General features: G+C 41.3%; 1 protein-coding gene across 7 annotated transcripts in view; it reads right to left on the bottom strand.

Annotated features, from left to right (window-relative positions):
* Nucleotides 1-18,272, bottom strand: part of NBN (nibrin) — a 70,441-nt gene that overhangs the window by 14,645 nt on the left and 37,524 nt on the right. For all 7 annotated transcript variants that reach the window (XM_085847460.1, XM_085847459.1, XM_085847458.1 and 4 more), the window contains 5 exons: nt 14,389-14,572; nt 12,214-12,738; nt 11,681-11,790; nt 1,729-1,886; nt 1,416-1,505 (listed from right to left, as the gene is read on the bottom strand). In XM_085847460.1, the coding sequence (XP_085703586.1) occupies nt 1,416-1,505; nt 1,729-1,886; nt 11,681-11,790; nt 12,214-12,738; nt 14,389-14,572 (1,067 nt within the window). The remainder of the gene's footprint in view (nt 1-1,415; nt 1,506-1,728; nt 1,887-11,680; nt 11,791-12,213; nt 12,739-14,388; nt 14,573-18,272) is intronic.

Here is an 18,272-nt window from a genome sequence, read left to right on the forward strand (position 1 = left end):
TCCTTCCACCTTTGGTGGGAGGAGGTAAAAATCCCCCCCAAAAATTGACTATTTCAGGTGACTTTGACCTTTCAACCTCAAAACAATCTGCTTACAGCATTTTATTGATAAACCAATTCAGTAGCCTAATTTGCAAACCCTGTTCAAATTTAAAGTCAATCGGATGAAAATAGACGATTTAATTCAACGTTGACCTTTTGATTTAAAAATAAATAAATTAATAAAATGACTTCCATCTTTGATGAGTGAACCAATTCAGTGATGGCCAATATACAAATTCTTAACATTTCAGGTAATTTGGATGAAAATTGACGATTTTATGTGACGTTGACCTTTGACCAGATTATCAATTTGTCTTCTCCATATTCTCTAAATAAAGCTTTGTTGAAAATTTTATGCCAAAAGCTCAAAAAAAAAAAAGAGTTAAGGCTCGAACAGACAGACAGACAGACATGCGATTCCAAATGACATGACCTTTGACATGTTCAATCAATAAAGTTGAATCAGTTCATTTTTGTATCACAGTCCATAAGTGAAAGTATGCTGGAACACGCAAGTATGGTTGAAATCTCTTGAGTGGTTGATATTGCAGTGAAAGATTTTCAATTAAAGGGAGCTTGACTATATGAACCCAAAATGTAATCAGTTTATCTTGATATTACAGTCCACAGTTATGCCAATTTCATCAAAATCCCTTCAGCGGTTCACAAGTTATAGAGCTAACGAAAATCTGCTACTTTCAGCTAAAGGTCACATGACCTTTGACGCAAAAATCGAATCAGTTCATCTTTGCATTGTAATACACCTTTGTACCAAGTTTGTCAAAAAATCCCTTCAGTGGTTCCACAAGTTATCACGGGAACAAAAATTGATCATGGACGAACGGGGAGGTATTTAAAAAGAAAAAGAAAAATGCACATGCATGCGCACACACGCAGACTGTGCAAGGACGACACACACACACACACACACACACACACACACACACACACACACACACACACACACACACACACACACACACACACACACACACACACACACACACACACGGTCAAAGAGAAGAGAATGATATACACAGAGGCCGAGATGCACACATGCACACCAAAGCAACTTCCAGGCACACAACACATATCAGGTACTAGATCACCTTATCATGGGGCTACAAAGCCACTACCCAATGTAATCACCATAATAACGCTGTTATAATGATATTGTAGAAAAAAAAGCCAACATACCAATTACATAACTGCTCAAAAACAAATAAATAAATAATATATATAAAAATAAAAACGTTTATTTTTTCTGAACGTCTCAGTCAAACATGCAAAATGAAACTTTGTGAGGACCATTGGAAACCTCAAATCGTTTGAGCAAAGTTATTTGTAGCATTTCAGAGAGATTCTCTTACAAACCTGGCAATCAGAAGAATCCTCTTTCTTTTCCATTTTGATAGTAGCGGAGATCAGGGAGCACCTTCTTTTGTCAGCCTCGGCATCCATTCCCTACACACGAAGAGAAAAGTCCATGTTACCACAAACTACTCCCACAAATTGTACTGAAACAGTAAGATGTTGGGTTTCTAAAGGAAAGCCTCTTTGGACAAAGTAAAGACTTCAGCATGACCAGGTGATCAGAGAAATGCTACCTGTAAAGGTATGTTGAGAAAGTACTGTTCATTCCTGCAAACAAGCACAAAGCCAACCATACCAATGTTAGGTCCTTTACCTCAGTATTCTGAAAATATTTTTTGTCTTCATGCCCCCCATCAGAGGCTTTAGCAGGTACCCAATCAGCCACCTGCTCTCTTTGGTCATCCCTGGTATCCACATTTACTCTTCCTCTTCCGTCCTGCACTGCTCTCGGAGAATGCGGACGCTTGATTCCTGCAGTCGAAAGGATGGGGGAGGGTGGGGGTTGAGGGGGGTGAGATGAAGCATCACTTGAACCACTTCACAATCACTCAGGTCAGACTTCAACGGCCTGCTTACACTAAGTTACCGATCTGTGGACGAGTCGAGATGCATTCGTTTCATGTGCACCATGTGGCTGCTGGAAGCACATCTGTGCCACTGATGCTGTCCTCCATTCGGTTAGTCCCTCTCACTAATGTCATACAAGCAAGGTGATTCATCAACTTGTATGCTATCCCTCGGCTGGACATTAAACGGGAATCACGTCTGCCAAAAATTGTTGATGGACGTTAAACATCCCACGGTGTCCTTCGTGAAGAGTAGGTGAGCTATCGCCAGCACCCTGAACAAATTACAAATTCCTGCCCAAACCAGCAGAGACACAGCCATGCCCTCAGCCAATGACAACTCTGCAGCCTTGTGCTGCGTACAAATAGAGAAGACCAATGTCATAAAAGGCACATGATAACGGATTTGTAACTTACATTAGGGTGGTCCTTATTTTTGAAGTTCAAATGTTGAAACAATCTCACCCCCTAATTTTGTTCCAATATTCCAACAAATAATTCACAACAAATTTTACCCACATACATTACCTTCAGAAAGTGTTCACACCCCTCGACTTTTGTCACATTTTTTGGTGTTACAGCCTGAATTTAAAATGGATTAAATTAAAAAAAAAATTGTCACCGATCAAAATACCCCATAATGACAAAGAGAAAACATGCGTTTAGAAATTTCTACAAATCAATTAAAAATGATAAACCAATGTCACCCGCAGGGTGACCCGTATCTTGCCAAAAGGTGACCACGTGTGACTTCTTTAAGGTCACACTGAGGTGAACAGAGCTGCTATCCACCAGGAGCAACTCCTTGAGGAACATCTGCCTACGAGAGATTCCGATGAGAATCGTTCTACAGAGTAACCATGAAAAATATGTGTTTGCCTCATAACGTCACCAAATGACGTCATAATGTCTCAAGCTTGGCATATCTCGAAAGCACTCATCGAGGTGTTCAATTTGAGGTACTACACGATATGGTTCCTAAAACTTGAAAATTTGACCTTAGGCGCTAACCATGAAGGTCAAGGTCAAGGTCAATCGCCACCAAAAACTAATCAGCTGAGCGCCAGACCATATACTACATTCCCATAAAGTTTGGAGACGATTCAATTAAAATTACTCAAAAAAATAAGGGTTTCGTCGACTCCCCTGATTTGTGACAAAGTGACCTTGACCTTTGACCTTCAAAATTTTGTGCACTGAAAGGGACCTCTATAGGCCTCTGATATGCGAAGTTACAAAAATTTCCAATGATAACTGTGCTCTGCAAAATTTTTTATACGTGATTACAGACAAACAAAAAAAATAATAATAAATAAATAAATAAAATAATAAAACATACAAGCTGACTAACATATCTTGCAAAAACTTCGTTTTGGCAAGATAAAAAGCTGAAAAGTTTTGAGTCAATGAGTATTCAACCCCTTTGCTATGCCACTCCAAATGGAGCTCAGGAGCATCCAATTTCCTTTGATCATCCTTGAGATGTCTCCACAACTTGATTGGAGTCCACCTGTGGCCAACTCAATTGATTGGACATGATTTAGAAAGAAACGCACCTTTCTGTATAAGGTCCCACAGATGATAGTGCATGTTCAAGCAGAAACAACACCTTGAAGTCCAAGGAACTGTCCGTACAATTCCGAGATAGAATTGTGAGGAGGCATAGATCTGGGGAACGGTATAAAACGATTTCCAGAGTGTTAAAGGTTCCCAAGAGCACAGTGAGCTCCATATGTAGAAAATAGAAAGAATATGAAACGACCCAGACTCTTCCTTGAGCTGGCTGTCCCACCAAACTGAGCAACTGCGCAAGAAGAATCTTGGTCAGGGAGGTGACCAAGAAACCAATGACCACTCTGACAGAGATATAGAGTTCCTTGGCTGAGAAGGGAGAAACTGCCAGTAGGCCAACACTCTCTGCAGCACTTCAAAATCTGAGAGCATGAGGCAAAAGATTCTGTCGTCTGATGAGACGAAAACTGAACTCTTTCACCTGAATGCAAAGCGCCACGTCTGCCAGAAACCAAGCACAGCTCATCACCCAACTAACACCGTCCCGACACTGAAGCATTGTGGTGGCAGCATCATGCTCTGGGGATGCTTTTCAGAGGCAGGGACTGCGAGACTTGTGAGGATAGAGTGAACAATGAATGGAACCAAATACAGCAAATCCTTGAGGAGAACCTGCTTCAGAGTACAAAAGACCTTAAACTGCAGCGAAGATTTATGTTCCAACAGGACAACGACCCCAAGCATAAAGCCAAAGCAACAGTGGAATGGCTTCAGAACCATACGTGAAGGTCCTTGAGTGGCCCAGCCAAAGCTTAGACTTGAATCCCATTGAGAATCTGTGTAAAGACTTGAAGGATGCTGTTCACTGATGCATCTAACTTAATAGAGCTTGAGAAAATGTGCAAGGAAGAATGGGAGAAACTCCCCAAATCCAGATGAGAGAAGCTGACACACACATACCCAAAAGAGTCAAAGCTGCATTCACTGCCAAAGAAGCTTCCACAAAGTATTGGCTCAGGGATCTGAATACTTATTGACACAAGATCAGATTTTCATTTTTAATTAATTTGTAGAAATTTCTAAAAAACATGTTTTCACTTTGTCATGATGGGGTATTTTGTGTATATCGATGACAACTTTTAAAAAAAAATAATTTAATCCATTTTAAATTCAGACTAACAGCAGAATGTGACAAAAGTCAAGGGGTGTGAATACTTTCTGAAGGCACTGTAGATTAACAATTAGGAGTTGCTCAATGAAGTTGAAGATTTACCTTGTGGCTCACATTGGAGGTGAACCTTTTGGTGACATTCCTGCATGCTAACTGCAATTTATTGTGCCTGGAGTCTCACATCATGCAATATGGATAACCAAGGCACTATATGCCCTCAAGATCTGGATGTTTAGGAGACAGTTTAAGCTCACTAACCATGAGGAAAGAAGACTTCGTGACATCTACATCTTTGTTGTTCCCAGTCTACCTTCGGACATGGTTGACTACTACTCAGGCCATTTATGTGAGGAGCAATAACCTTAACTTCCCACAACATATTATTAAGTATGAGAAGGTGAATTCTGCCCTTTCTAGATTTGTTGGACATCTGTAGTATCTCAATGAGGAGCTCACTGGTTTGTCGTTTTTTGATCCAGCCGTATCAACAGTCAAAACAAGCAAAACAGACACACGCAGAAAGACACAGACACTTCACCAACACCACACACACTCAAACCGTCACCACCCCCTCCCCACCCTCCACCAAAGCCTCAACTTGCCCTCAGAAAAGCCTACCCAAACCACCTATCCTGCACCCTCCCTCCCATCACTAACTGTGTCAACCTCAAACATCCAGGGGATCTGCTCCAACATGACAGATCTCTCAATCCAGCCCACTGCTAATAAACAGGATCCCTCCTCCCACAGAATGTCCCTGACGACTTAGTATCTCTCCCCGGTTGTTGTCTCCTCTGATTTGATCGACCTGAACCATGCCCTGGCGGCAAAGTTGCACTTTACATCAATAACTTAATTTCCCACAGCCCTTGTACTGATCTTACACCTCCGAACCACCAGGAGTACCTCGAGCTGCAACTTCCCCTCCACCTCACACCTCTTGTTCATCTGTGTTGCACCATCACCGAACAGGGACAATTCCATACCATATACACTACCGGTCAAAAGTTTTAGAGCATCCCCATTTTTCCAGTTTTTACTGAAATTTAATCAGTTCAAGTCCAGTGAATAACCTGAAATGGTACAAAGCTAAGCGGTAAACTGCCAGAGGTTAAAATAAAAAGTTTAGGCTACCAAATACTGAAAAATAATGCAGATTTCAGAGTTGTTAAAAAAGGCCCTTTTCAGGGAACAAGTAATGGGTTAGTAACTGCAGCTGTTCTGCAGGAATGGAAGTAAATTAAGCCTTGAAAATTGATACAAACAATTCCTCCAGGTGTCCCAACTTTTGTTGATTTCTTACAAACCCTGTCTGTATAAAAGCAGTGTTGGAACAGACTGTTGCTACACACTCTGAAGCTTTATTTGGACAAAATTGCACTGCAGGAAGTAGTATATTGCTATCATAATGGCGAGAAAAAGGCAATTAACAAAGGAAGACAGACAGAACAATATAACCCTTAAAAATGTAGGTCTTTCCTTTGGAGAAATTGCAAAGAGCAAAGGTGTCAGTGAGTACAGTTTCCTACACCATCAAAAGGCACTTGGAAACTGGAGGAAACTGTGTTGTGGCTTTGGGTCTTCCAGACCTCTTCCTGTCAATCAGAAGACAAGTTTCTCAGAGTCAACAGCTTGCATGATCGGCGGCTCACAGGACAGCAGCTTCAAGCACAGCTTAACACTGGTCGAAGTAAGGAAGTCTCAGTTTCAACTGTGAAGAGAAGACTTCGAGCTGCCGGTTTGACAGGTCGAGTGGCAGTAAGAAAGCCATTGCTAAAAAGGCAAAATAAGAAAAAGAGGTTTGTCTGGGCCATGAAGCACCGCCAGTGGACTACTGAAAACTGGAAGGTCTTATGGACCGATGAATCAAAATTTGGAATCTTCGGTTCATCACGCAAGGTTTTTGTACGCCGTCGAGTAGGCAAAAGGATGGTTCCTCAGTGTGTGACACCAACTGTCAAACATGGAGGAGGAAGCGTGATGATCTGGGGCTCTTTTATTGGATCCAGAGTCGGCGACTTGCACAGAGTGACTGGCACCCTGAACCAAAAGGGCGACCACAGCATTTTGCAGCATCATGCAACACCCTCTGGTCTACGCCGAGTTGGGCAGGAGTTCATCCTACAGCAAGATAACGACCAAAAACATACCTCCAGGCTATGTCAGAACTACCTCAGAAGAAAAGAACAAGATGGTAGGATTCAAATCATGGAATGGCCAGCACAGTCTCCAGACTTAAACCCCATCGAGCTGGTTTGGGATGAACTGGACAGAAGGGTGAAAGCAAAGCAACCTACAAGTGCAACACATTTATGGGAACTTCTGCAACAGTGTTGAGAAGAACTTTCCGAACAATATTTGATTTCCATTGCAGAAAGAATGCCATAAGTATGTTCGGCTGTTATATCTGCAAAATGTGGCTACTTTGATGAGTAAAAATTTTTAATTATATTTTGTTCAACAAAACTATTCCATTGATTTCTTTGTTATCTGCAATTGTTTATTTGCTCTATGCCTTAATTTCAGAATACATTGAAACATTAAACTGCTTAAATTTCAGTAGAAACTGGAAAATGGGGGTGTTCTAAAACTTTTGATCGGTAGTGTACATCTCTTTCAGACAATGTGGACAAACTTTTAACCACTCATCCCAACTTTCTCTTCCTCGTATGTGGCGATTTAAGTTGTCACCATGCAACTTGGATAGGTGTTGGTACCTCTCTCACCAGCCATTGCACTTCTGTGACTCCATGGGATTGACTCGATCTGTAAACTTTCCCACCCAGATTTCTCCCAATGGCAAATCTTCCCTTCTGGACTTAGTGATGACTAACTTTCCTGCAAATGTCTCCTGCTCTTCCTCTGCTCCAATTGGTTCATCTAATTATGTGCTTGTGAAAGTCAACATCTCTCTGGCTATTCTCAGTCTAACTGCCTCAATGTCGGCAAGTCTAGCAATTCACTCAGGCAGATTGGCAGGGACTGCAAGCAGCCACCTCTCTTCAGGACTGGTCTCCCATATCAACTGCACCTGATGTTAACTCAGCCTGAGAATTCTTCCACAGAAACCTGATCTCTCTCATGCACAGATTCATCCCATCTGGTCTTCAATTATCCTACCCTTCTTCCCACCCATGGTACACTGAATCCTCTGGTGAGGCAGTTTCTCTGAAACAACTTCCCTTCTCTTTCTGGAAGGCAAATCCGACCGAAGACAATCTTAGTGCATTCAAAAAAGTCTGCAGCAAGTGTGTGTTCACTCTCAGGAGGGCCAGAACACATCTGTTTAACCTCATGAATGAACTTTCAAACTTGTCTCCCTCCTCTAAAACATGGTGGTGCCTTATTAAATCTGTCTCTGGTGCATGTTCCCCTTCCATTCCCTCCCTCTTCAAATGGCACCACAACCGACTCCACTCGTGAGAAGGCTGAATGCCTCAATTCTGCGTTTGCTTCCAAATCTTGTGTCCAAAATTCCTTTCTTCCATATCCATCCTTCCCGATCGTACCCAGCTGCTCCTGTACTCTATCTTTTGCACCTGAAAATGTGGAGAAGGTTCTTTCATCCCTCGACTACGACTCTGCAACTGGACCAAACGGCATAAGCTCACTTGCCCTAACATACTGCTCCGCTGCTCTTTCCCATCCTCTCTCTGCCCTTTTCTCCCTGTCATTTGTGTCAAGTCATCTTCCATCTGCTCAGAAACCCACCAACATCACTGCATTCCATTAAAAAGGTGCAAAAACTGATCCCCTTAACAACAGACCCATTAGCTTACATCCAATCGTAAGCAAGGTCATGGAATCCATCATCGCAGTTGACATGAAATCCTTCCTTTTCTCCAACAACCTCATCTCAGATCACCAATTTGGTTTCAGACCAGGTCATTCCACCTTGGACATGCTGCTTCTACTCACACAACAATGGATGGATGACCTAAGTGTCAGACATGAGATCAGGGATGTCTTTCTGGACATATCACATGCTTTTGATACAGTTTGGCATCCGGCCTTACTCTCCAAACTTTGTGCCTATGGCATCGAAGGCTAGCTCCACATATGGCTTACTGACTTCCTCTACTCTCATGACCAACGTGTGGCACTCAACAAAATCCTTTCACCTCCGTTCCCTGTTAACACCGGGAAATCAAGGTCTTAAAGTTTATTGGAATCTCCCACAATGAAGTTTAGTCTATGATAGGTCAGGTGTCTCTCCGTCTTCTCCCGCCTCCTTTCTGGTCTTCCAGCCTCTGCCCTTTCCACGCTTTGTCCCCCTCACCACCTCCCCCCCCTCCCACCTCCAGGTTTCTGTAAGGCACACAAAGTCTACCATAGACCCCCTTCTGGTGAAACTACGAAAAACTAGGATCACTGCTCACCTCCACACATTTGTTTCCCCCCCTTTCCATGCTTGTGGAACCAACTTCCACATCCTTTTCAATCTCATTCTTCCCTCCAGGTCTTCAAGACAACTGTTCATCACCATCTCAGATCATCCCCAATCCAAAACCATGATCTTTTCTTCCCGAGTTAACATCCCCAGCTGACCCTACTAATCCCTCCTCCTTCCAAATTTCTTGATTTCACTCCTGAGAGTTTCCTTCTGTATCCACATTGTCAACCCATGAATCCACTCCTGCTCCTCATTCCTCTCCACATCCATTGTTTGTCCAAGTCTGCCACAATCTTGATCTTCAACTCCCCCTCTCTTATGTTGGCATTTCAACCCTCTCTACTGTTCCTTTCTATCCTGTTGTGTCCTGATCCGTTCAGTACACCAATTTTAGCTCTTCCATGAGCCTCAGTATGCAAACAAATACAATGATAATAATAATAATGCCAATTTTATTCATATAGCACATTTTGCCAATAGATAAAGCTCCAAAGTGCAACTGGCTGAATATCAGGAAATCTGAGGACATGTCAATGGAAGATTTAGTCTTGAAGAACACAATGGACTTGATCAAGTGTCGAGAAATTTCAACTGGTTTTCTGGATTCTGACCTCGAGTCATGGGAGCTCAAATAATTACAGGGTGACACTACAGACAGTTGAACAATTAAATAACAATGATAAAAGGTGTGTGGCCATTATTGACAAGTATAATGCCAAAACAAAGGAAGAACAACAGAAACAATTAATCCTTCAAGTTGTACAGGACCAGAGAAGCGCTTCCCTAACAAAAAGGAAACAATATCAATGCAAAAATGAATAACCATGTCAGGCCACCAGAAGCAGGCCACAGCTGTCCTGAACCTCACCCTTAGTTTAACCATCTCTAAATATGGTCCAAAATAGGCTGGCAGGATGACCGAGAGGTACGCATACTCGCCACTAAGCTGTCTAGGCTGGGTTTGAATCTCAGCCCAGCTTTCAACCCCCATCCTGGTGTTTCGCAGGCACGGCGATTTATCAATATGTGTGCCTCGGATGGACAATAACCTTGGTATCCTGTCTGCCAACATTCGTTGGTGGACGTGAACGACCCCACAGTTTCCTTCGTGAAGAGAAGAGAGAAGAGTGTGTCTATACACATATATATATAAAAAATATAATATTACATAATATAATGTTCACCGCCATTGATGCAGCGCATATGTCACCTTAACACGTTACATAAGTTCTTCATGCCTGTTGTTTGTGTCCTTTATGACATCACTAAAAACAGTAACCTTCCTGTTTGGAATGATTTTAAATTTTGTTTGACTACCAGACAGGCAGAAAGAGTAAAATAATTACCTCTCTCCTCTCTGTGCATGTGTGATCGGGACAAATTCAGTGACAAAGTACTGCTAACCTTCAGGTTCGTTTTCTGATTCATGTTCAAAATATAACATTCAATTGAAATAAGTTGTTCCTCGATCATAAACTCACATTTGTGGACAGACAGGACAGACAAAGTGGACCGATGGCTTAACCCAACTTTTTGCTTCAAGCACACGGGGTAATAAAATACTTTCTCTTTCCTAAAATATTGCGAGAACACTATGATCTTGTAAGGTTAAAATGAAAGTCGATACATGAGGAAATACAAGCCGTTTACATGTGATGCAAGTCCGAGAAACAATCTCGTCTAAGAATTTAATAGAATCCTATGTCAGTGCCTCAAGACTATCACGGTAGCCATTCAGGCGGAGTCGGCTTGAACTCCAATGCCAAATTGGAAACGAGCTTACAGTGAGCGGTTTTCAAAATCAGGTGGGAACAAATTCTCAGGTAAATGACAAACATGGAAATTAAATCCATTTAGGTAGTATCACCTGTATATTTAACAACTATCAACAAGAGGTTTTCACATTTTGGGCTCGTTTTATGACGAGTGAGCCTGCACACAGATCAACTTTCATCCAAATCATTCTTTCTCAGATCTAATATAGTATATACACTCCAGACAGATTCTGCAGTTAAAAAGATCTTTCTGGCTTTTTGCAATCATGAAATTGGAACAAAGTTGTCCAACTTAACTATAACTGTTGAATAATCCAAAAGTTAGATGTCGTATTTACAGCCACAGCAAGTTTGGTTTCAAGGTTACATTTGCAGCATTTCTCTCAGGCCTTGCAACACATCTCAGCTTACGGGCTCAACGAGTGTACCCGAGCAGCCTTGTTCACCTTAGGATCTGGCTTATCACCCCTTTTGAAACGGCGAGTCGAGCCCGTGGTCTGGAATGCATCGTAAGACCTACTAACTCAATGAGAACGCCTGAACAGAGTTAAGCACAGTTTGACAAAATTATCGAATTTAAGCTTCACATTTTAAAGTCCAATTTAACCACAAATTGGTTTTACACCATGAATGTGAATCATGTCAAAGATAGCCACGGCAGTTCCTGAGGGCTTTTGTCTGCACCTAGCTCAAACACAATCCAAACTGCTAATTATGTGTACCACAGCGAGACTCTGCATTGATAAATGCAGTCTTCCTCTTCACGAAATGCATGCACAAACTCCTCTAAGAGCAATAATTAAATCACTCAAGAAAATTTTTTTTTTGAAAAATAAGAGCATCCTGACCTCGTGCTGAATCTGTCCATTTCGTGCCAAGTTCCACTGAATCTGCACGCATCGTATCAGTGTCTCTCCGATGCTTGCTCAGCGAGGACATCTCATCATCTTCACGCGACCTGTTCAACACAATCCTAAATTGTGTGAATAAATTATTTTAACAACGTAGCAGGACGGCAAGAATGGGCATCTCCTCTTCATAACTAATCTAGCTCATGCATGTAATCTTATATCAATGTTAAAAGTCTGATATACCTTTTTAACCTCTCCACACATGAACACACTCCACCTTTTGCCACCTGATAAATGCTTTCTTGCCTTGTTTCCATCTCAAAATGGTACTTTGAACATACCTTGAAAAATCCCACCAATTACTTCCAAAACAGACTGTGTTACACACCTCTTTCAGTACACATGATTGGCATCAACGCTTGCCAACCAAAGAACCACATACACTTTAATCATGGAAAGACATAAAAAAATTAAATATTATAAAACACCTCTAATAGGTGCGGAAGAAAAAAAAAACTCAATGCCATCACCTCTTCTTGTTATTAAATGAGAAATAGCTTGTCAGCTTGTTGTTCTGTATGGGACCACCATTCTTTTGGCACGTGGATATCCAATCGCCAGTCGTGTCAGCAACAAGACGAGACTTTGTGTCCAGAGTTTTCAAAATACACTGGGCCTGATTCCTGGTATGAGTGGTACTGAGATCAGCAGAGTCCTGCAAGTGCTCAATGTTTCCACAGACTTTGCCACGACTTCCAGGTGGCACATCGAGCTCTCCATCGTCATATTTTGATATCAACGGATCGTCTCCAGGATCGACAATATCTTCACCGCCTGAGGTAGTTTGGGTTCTGCTGCCAAAAGGGTTAGCTTTGTTAACAATGGGTGAGCATGTTGTTTTAGCTTCCACACCAAGCACCACACTGTGACTTGATGGCTGGCTGACAGAATCCTTATTGTTTATCTCGGTGTTCTTTATTTCTGGTTGTTTGTTCTTCTCATCCACTCTGTCGAACGAGGTCTGTGTGGTACGCTGTTGATGGTCGTTGTCATTTCTACGTTGAGGGACACAAAGGAGAAGAGAATCAATGTAGTTTACCTTCGAGTTAACATTGACTACCTGCATGCAAACACACAAGTAAAGTATATGCGCATGTACACTTTTAAATAACTTTCCATGAACGATTTAAACCAACCTGAACACCAAAAAACAAAAATCTTCTTTTGGGCTTATTTATAACGTCCTTAGTCAATGAATAAAAACTTTTGGAAAATGCATTCAGGGTCAACTCTCCAGACTCGAAGAGTAAATTAACTTTACTTATTGACTCGTCCATGCACGAGTACGTATAGAGATTCGATAAGTGAGTTGATCGTTCACTACTCAATATTCATCTTTTCTTTTGTTCAACACAAAAACATTCTCAACATCCCTGTGAATATTCAAATTTACAAGTAATTAATCAGCAAGTCCACATCCTAATATAGAAAGTAAAAGATAACATTTCAGAGCAATTTTAACCGAATAATCCATCCATCCATTGGGACCAAACTCTGTGCAGAGTGTTGGTGCTGCCTAAGCAGTCTCCTTGGCTATTGGACACAATCCTGGACGAGTCGCCACTCCGACACAGGATACCAGCATGCTGGTACTCATTGTTGCCGACCTCGGAAGGATGACGGGCAGAGTCAGCGCCACCTGGTATTAATTCAAAAGCTGAGCGGGATTTGAACTCAGGATCCTTTGATCCCAAGCCCACCACGCTCACCATTAAGCCAACACCAGGCATAACCGAATAATGCTTTGTGTATATTAAAAATTTTCTGCTAATAGGTATTGCCAATTATTTTTAGGAATGACCATTTAAAAATAATCAGTTATTTTTCATGAGATGTAACAAGAAAATAAGAACCACTTCTTCCAAATCTTCAATTCATCCCAGTAGGTGGAACCCATTTTGCCGATCTCGGAAGGAAGACAGGGTGAGTCAACCCACCTGGTGTTATTTTTTAACAGCCCAATAGGGGATTGAACTCAGGTCCTGAAGATCATAAGCCAGCCAACTTGATTGTTAAGACTATACCAGGCTCATGGGATGTAACCCATAATCAAAAGGTTAATTTTGCTACTGGCATAATTGAGCAAACTATTCAAAGGATAAGATGAAGAAACTGATGAGTGAAAAACATTCAAAGCACAATTATATTTGTGGTGTAAGAGTCCACTGTCCAGCAGAACATAAGTAAAGAAAACATGAAAGATATACTTATTCTCCTTGCACTTTTGATGTTTGATTGAATATTTCAAATACACGAAGAATGCAAGTCTGAACTTGCAAAAACCCTCTTTTAACCCCTTTTATAGGGGGCACATCCAGATGGGGAGCACAAACTCATGAAACCTTGCTGTCCTGATGCATTGTACCAAATTTGGTCCATAACAGGTCGGGTAGTTTGTGAGCAGATGTTTTAATCAAATGTTAACTGACGTACTTACGGACAGACGGGCGGACACTGGCACCCAATCTATGAAGTCATTTCAGAGGAATAACCTAAAAATGACTCAGACACCATTGAGAGGTTGCACGTGGCACCTAGACTGATTACAAGGGGTACGCTGACCAAGTACCACTGGTCTAACATTTTCGCTCTTATTAATTTCCTTATGCACACAGTTATAACGTTTCAAATAATTATGCTTGTACCGAGGAAGTGGACACGAGGTTTTTGTGTCATATTTGAGTAAAGCAACTTGTGTGTCCTCTGGTTCCTGGGCTGCAACACCCTGCGAGTTCCCAAGTTCTTGTGTGAGAGGGATGCGTGCATTTCCTGGCTCACAGAGCAGAGATTGTGTGAGGCTGGAGCCTGCTGGCAGCGATGCAAGGAGAACTGCAACACAGATACCTGGTTAAAGCACTGCTCACCAAGAGAATACACTAGGCCTTTGTAAGCATTTAAAATGCTCGTAAATCAATATTGGCAGATAACTTAAATTATGAACGACATTAGGACACTTGCAATTCGTTAGTTGTTTACAAACCAAAGAGAGAAAGATAAAGGGATAACATCTAAAGAAAGGCTAGTTTAAAAGTTGGGTTTTGCATCGATTTTAAAATTGAAATAGAAAACGCAGATCAAATCTCCGGTGGAAAGAGAATTATAGAGCTTGAAAACATGAGCTAAAAAGGTGTAATTCCTGAAAGTGTTCGACCATCACAGGAAGAATGATCAGAAGGTTCATGTTGAAAGAGTGCAAACAATGCGGAGGAACACAGAGTTAAGACTACTGGTGTACGCAAGGGCAAGACCGCTTCATGCTTTTGTATATAAAATAATGCTGTTAGCATATCTGGAATTGGACTTCCAGATAAGGTGTTGTCATCAGAAACCGTCCATCCGTCCATCCCCTATTTCAACTTCTCCGGCCAAACCTCCAGGTTGATCCGGCTTAAATTTGGCAGCAAGTTTCTGATCCTAACTGGGAACGAGGATTGCAAAGCTCATTCCGGTCACATGACTTTAAATAGGTCAAAATGGCAGTCTGAGTAAATTCCTTCAAAAATATTCTTCTCCAGACCCACCAGTCAGAATACCACCAAATTTGGGTTACAACATAAGGTCTGGGTGGGGATGTTAAATTACGAAAGTCATGCCGATCACGTGACCGGAAATGTGTAACAATATCCCCCTTCCGCCACGCGGCGGGGGATAAAAATGGTGGCCTCCGTAAATTCCTTAAAAAAATCTTCTTCTCCAGACCCACCAGTCAGAATGTTACCAAATTTGGGTTACAACATTAGGCCAGGGCACAGATAAGCTACAGGTCCAGTCGTCCTATTTTTAAATCAAACCAATGACAAAGTAAATTTCCATCAGAACCGTAGTTATAATCGAGTTTTGTTTTTCCGGTAATCATTTGCACTGCAGAATTCTGGACAAGTTGTAAGTTCCTGATAAAGGACTAGTTGTAGGCCTGTACTGAGATGGCAAGAAGGGAGCTGTGGTTAATACAAATGAGGTTTGACGACAGCATTAACCAAGCGGTTGCGTTGTTTTCGAGTCAAGAAGCGAGTGGATTAATGCGAGACAGGTGGTTGGAAAAAACATTTGCAGGTTGCATTTACTGTAAATGAGATCTCACAATAAACGTCAAAGTCGTTATCATGAAAAGATTGCAACCGACGTCACAAGGAACAATGGAGTGTACATCTCGGAGATTGGCTGCGGTGCAAACTTTTCTTAAGGTAAACAGAGAGAATCACCAGCATGTCTGCTTTTTTAATACTTTTGTGTCTTTTTGTGGGATAATGTTTCAACAAGTTAAGGGTATTCCCATGTGTTTGGGTGGGGGGTGGGGGGAAGAGGGGGTTGCAGCCCCCTACCAGCATACATTTTTCCTATTTTCTATGAATTTCCATTCATGCAGAAACTGATGAAGGAGAAAAAAAAGAATTAGGATAAGCTAAAATCTTATCTCATACAGTTCGTTATTTAGATGATATTTGTGTGGTTAAGTATAATTTTTTTGATAAGCAGCTTCACAAGATTTATCCACTTAGCCTGATTGTAAACAGGAGTGGTAATGATTGTCCAGTTGCTGCATATCTGGATGTGTTGGTTAGAGTTAAACAGAATGGTTTTAGTACAAGTGTAAATCATAAAGTTGATGATTCAAGTTTCCCTGTAGTCTTGTACACCTTTCCAGGTTGCAATATACCAATTAAAATGGGTTCCAATGTCTTTTCATCTCAGATACTTAAATTTGCAAGAAATTGTTCAGTAAAGGACGATTTTGTGGAACGTGCTGAGAAGGTTTTTTCCATCATGTTAAACAAAGGATATTTGGCTGATTGTTTGATCAGGTCTTGTGAGAATGTCTTTAGACACCATCGTCACCTTTTATTCAAGGTTGGTTGGTTTTCATGTAAACAAGTTCCTATTGCATTATATTTGATATGATAATAATAATGAATTAATTATTTTAGTGAGGTAAATTCTTTAATTAATATTATTGGTTAAACATGTCTATATATATTTATAGATGGTATTAAATAATGAAGGTATTTAGATAAAAAAATAAAATAAATAAATATTATTTATAAAATACATAATAAGTAAGCATAAAATAATTTCTCAGTGGTTGCTAAGACACGCAGTGCAGCATGTTAAAATCGGTTGTTAATGACAGTTTGAGTCTATGGTTAGATGGAGGTGCGGTGTCATGGACATGTATCCAAAGTAAAGTGTTTATCGCTTAATATATTATCATATAAAGTGATGTATGATTAAAGTTATTCAAATGTCGTAATACTTTAAAAAAGTAATAATTAAACAAGCCGGAAGGCGACATGGCTGCTCGCTCCAGATGGAAAGCTGGCCGACGCAACTAGCCGATATTCATGTACAATGTACATGCTATCAATCAATTTAGCACAATAAATATGATTATCACAGCCCTCTTAGTCTGCACCCAGAAACCAACCTTGTGAAATTTCAGGCATGTTTCCAAAGAGACTCCAACAAATGGCAGCCCTGGTAATTCAATTTATCTATACGCTAAAGTCAGGTCAGGTCAGGTTCAGGTCAGGTTATAAGTTCGTGCCTCATGGTTGCAGCAGGTTGACCATCATCTCAAGGAGATGGGGATGGGCCTGGCATCTGCCTGGGGGATGGCCAGACAGAGGCCCCTGGAGTACCGGCGGAAAGTGGACGCAGCGACGTGCTGTTCTGGCACATGCTCCCATACCTGACCTGATACGCTAAAGATTTTATTTTTTTATATGATGCTGTAAGACATTCTCCTTGGGCACAAAAAAACAGGTCCCTCGGAGGTCCAGTTTTGGAGGTATTGATTTTTTTGTACAGTCCACAATAAGTGTACGATGTACAATAAAGTATTTTAGCTGTTGCTAAGCAACGGAGGTGTGCATAGCAACCATTCATTTTTGTGTACATGCTCGCCACATTGTACACATTTCACCCAAGTTTCATCAAAATCAGACTCTTTCGCTTAGAGATATTCGCAATTAACCGTTTCTGAAATGTTCGACATGTACTCGCCCAAAACCTATCTCCTACTACAAATATTTTTTGTTAGGGCTGCAAATTGGCATGAAGGGAGCTGGATAGATTGCACACAGAACTCTAAGCTTCGATTTTTTTGATTTTTTTTCGATTTTTTGACCACTTTAAAGGGTCGTTGCTATGCAGTTGCTAGGGCCTGGGGTCCCATATTCGAAAGCACACGGTTCCCAGAAATATTGGTCCTACCTACCAAATTTCATTGGAATCGATTGAGTGGTTTAGCCCCTAGGCTTGACCAAAGTTTCACAGACAGACAGACAGATGGAAATGTCCAGAATAAGGGTGCTCTAAGAGCAACCAATAAGTTTAAATGAGGATATTACATTGCTGTGTTGATTGAATGTCTGGATACAACTTTGAGGTTGTGAGTCCAGATGTTGTGTAATCTACTGATGTGGACCTGCGACCAGGGTTTTGGATCTGGAGTTTGGAGAGGTTCTGGGCTGAAAGGATCGAAATCTCAATGATAAACGGTGCCCAGCTGATGATCTGGGCAGTTGGGAAA

The sequence above is a fragment of the Eptatretus burgeri genome, chromosome 11 (assembly GCF_056783735.1).
Source record: "Eptatretus burgeri isolate ZD-2024b chromosome 11, Ebu_testis_v1, whole genome shotgun sequence".
NCBI lineage: Eukaryota > Metazoa > Chordata > Myxini > Myxiniformes > Myxinidae > Eptatretus > Eptatretus burgeri.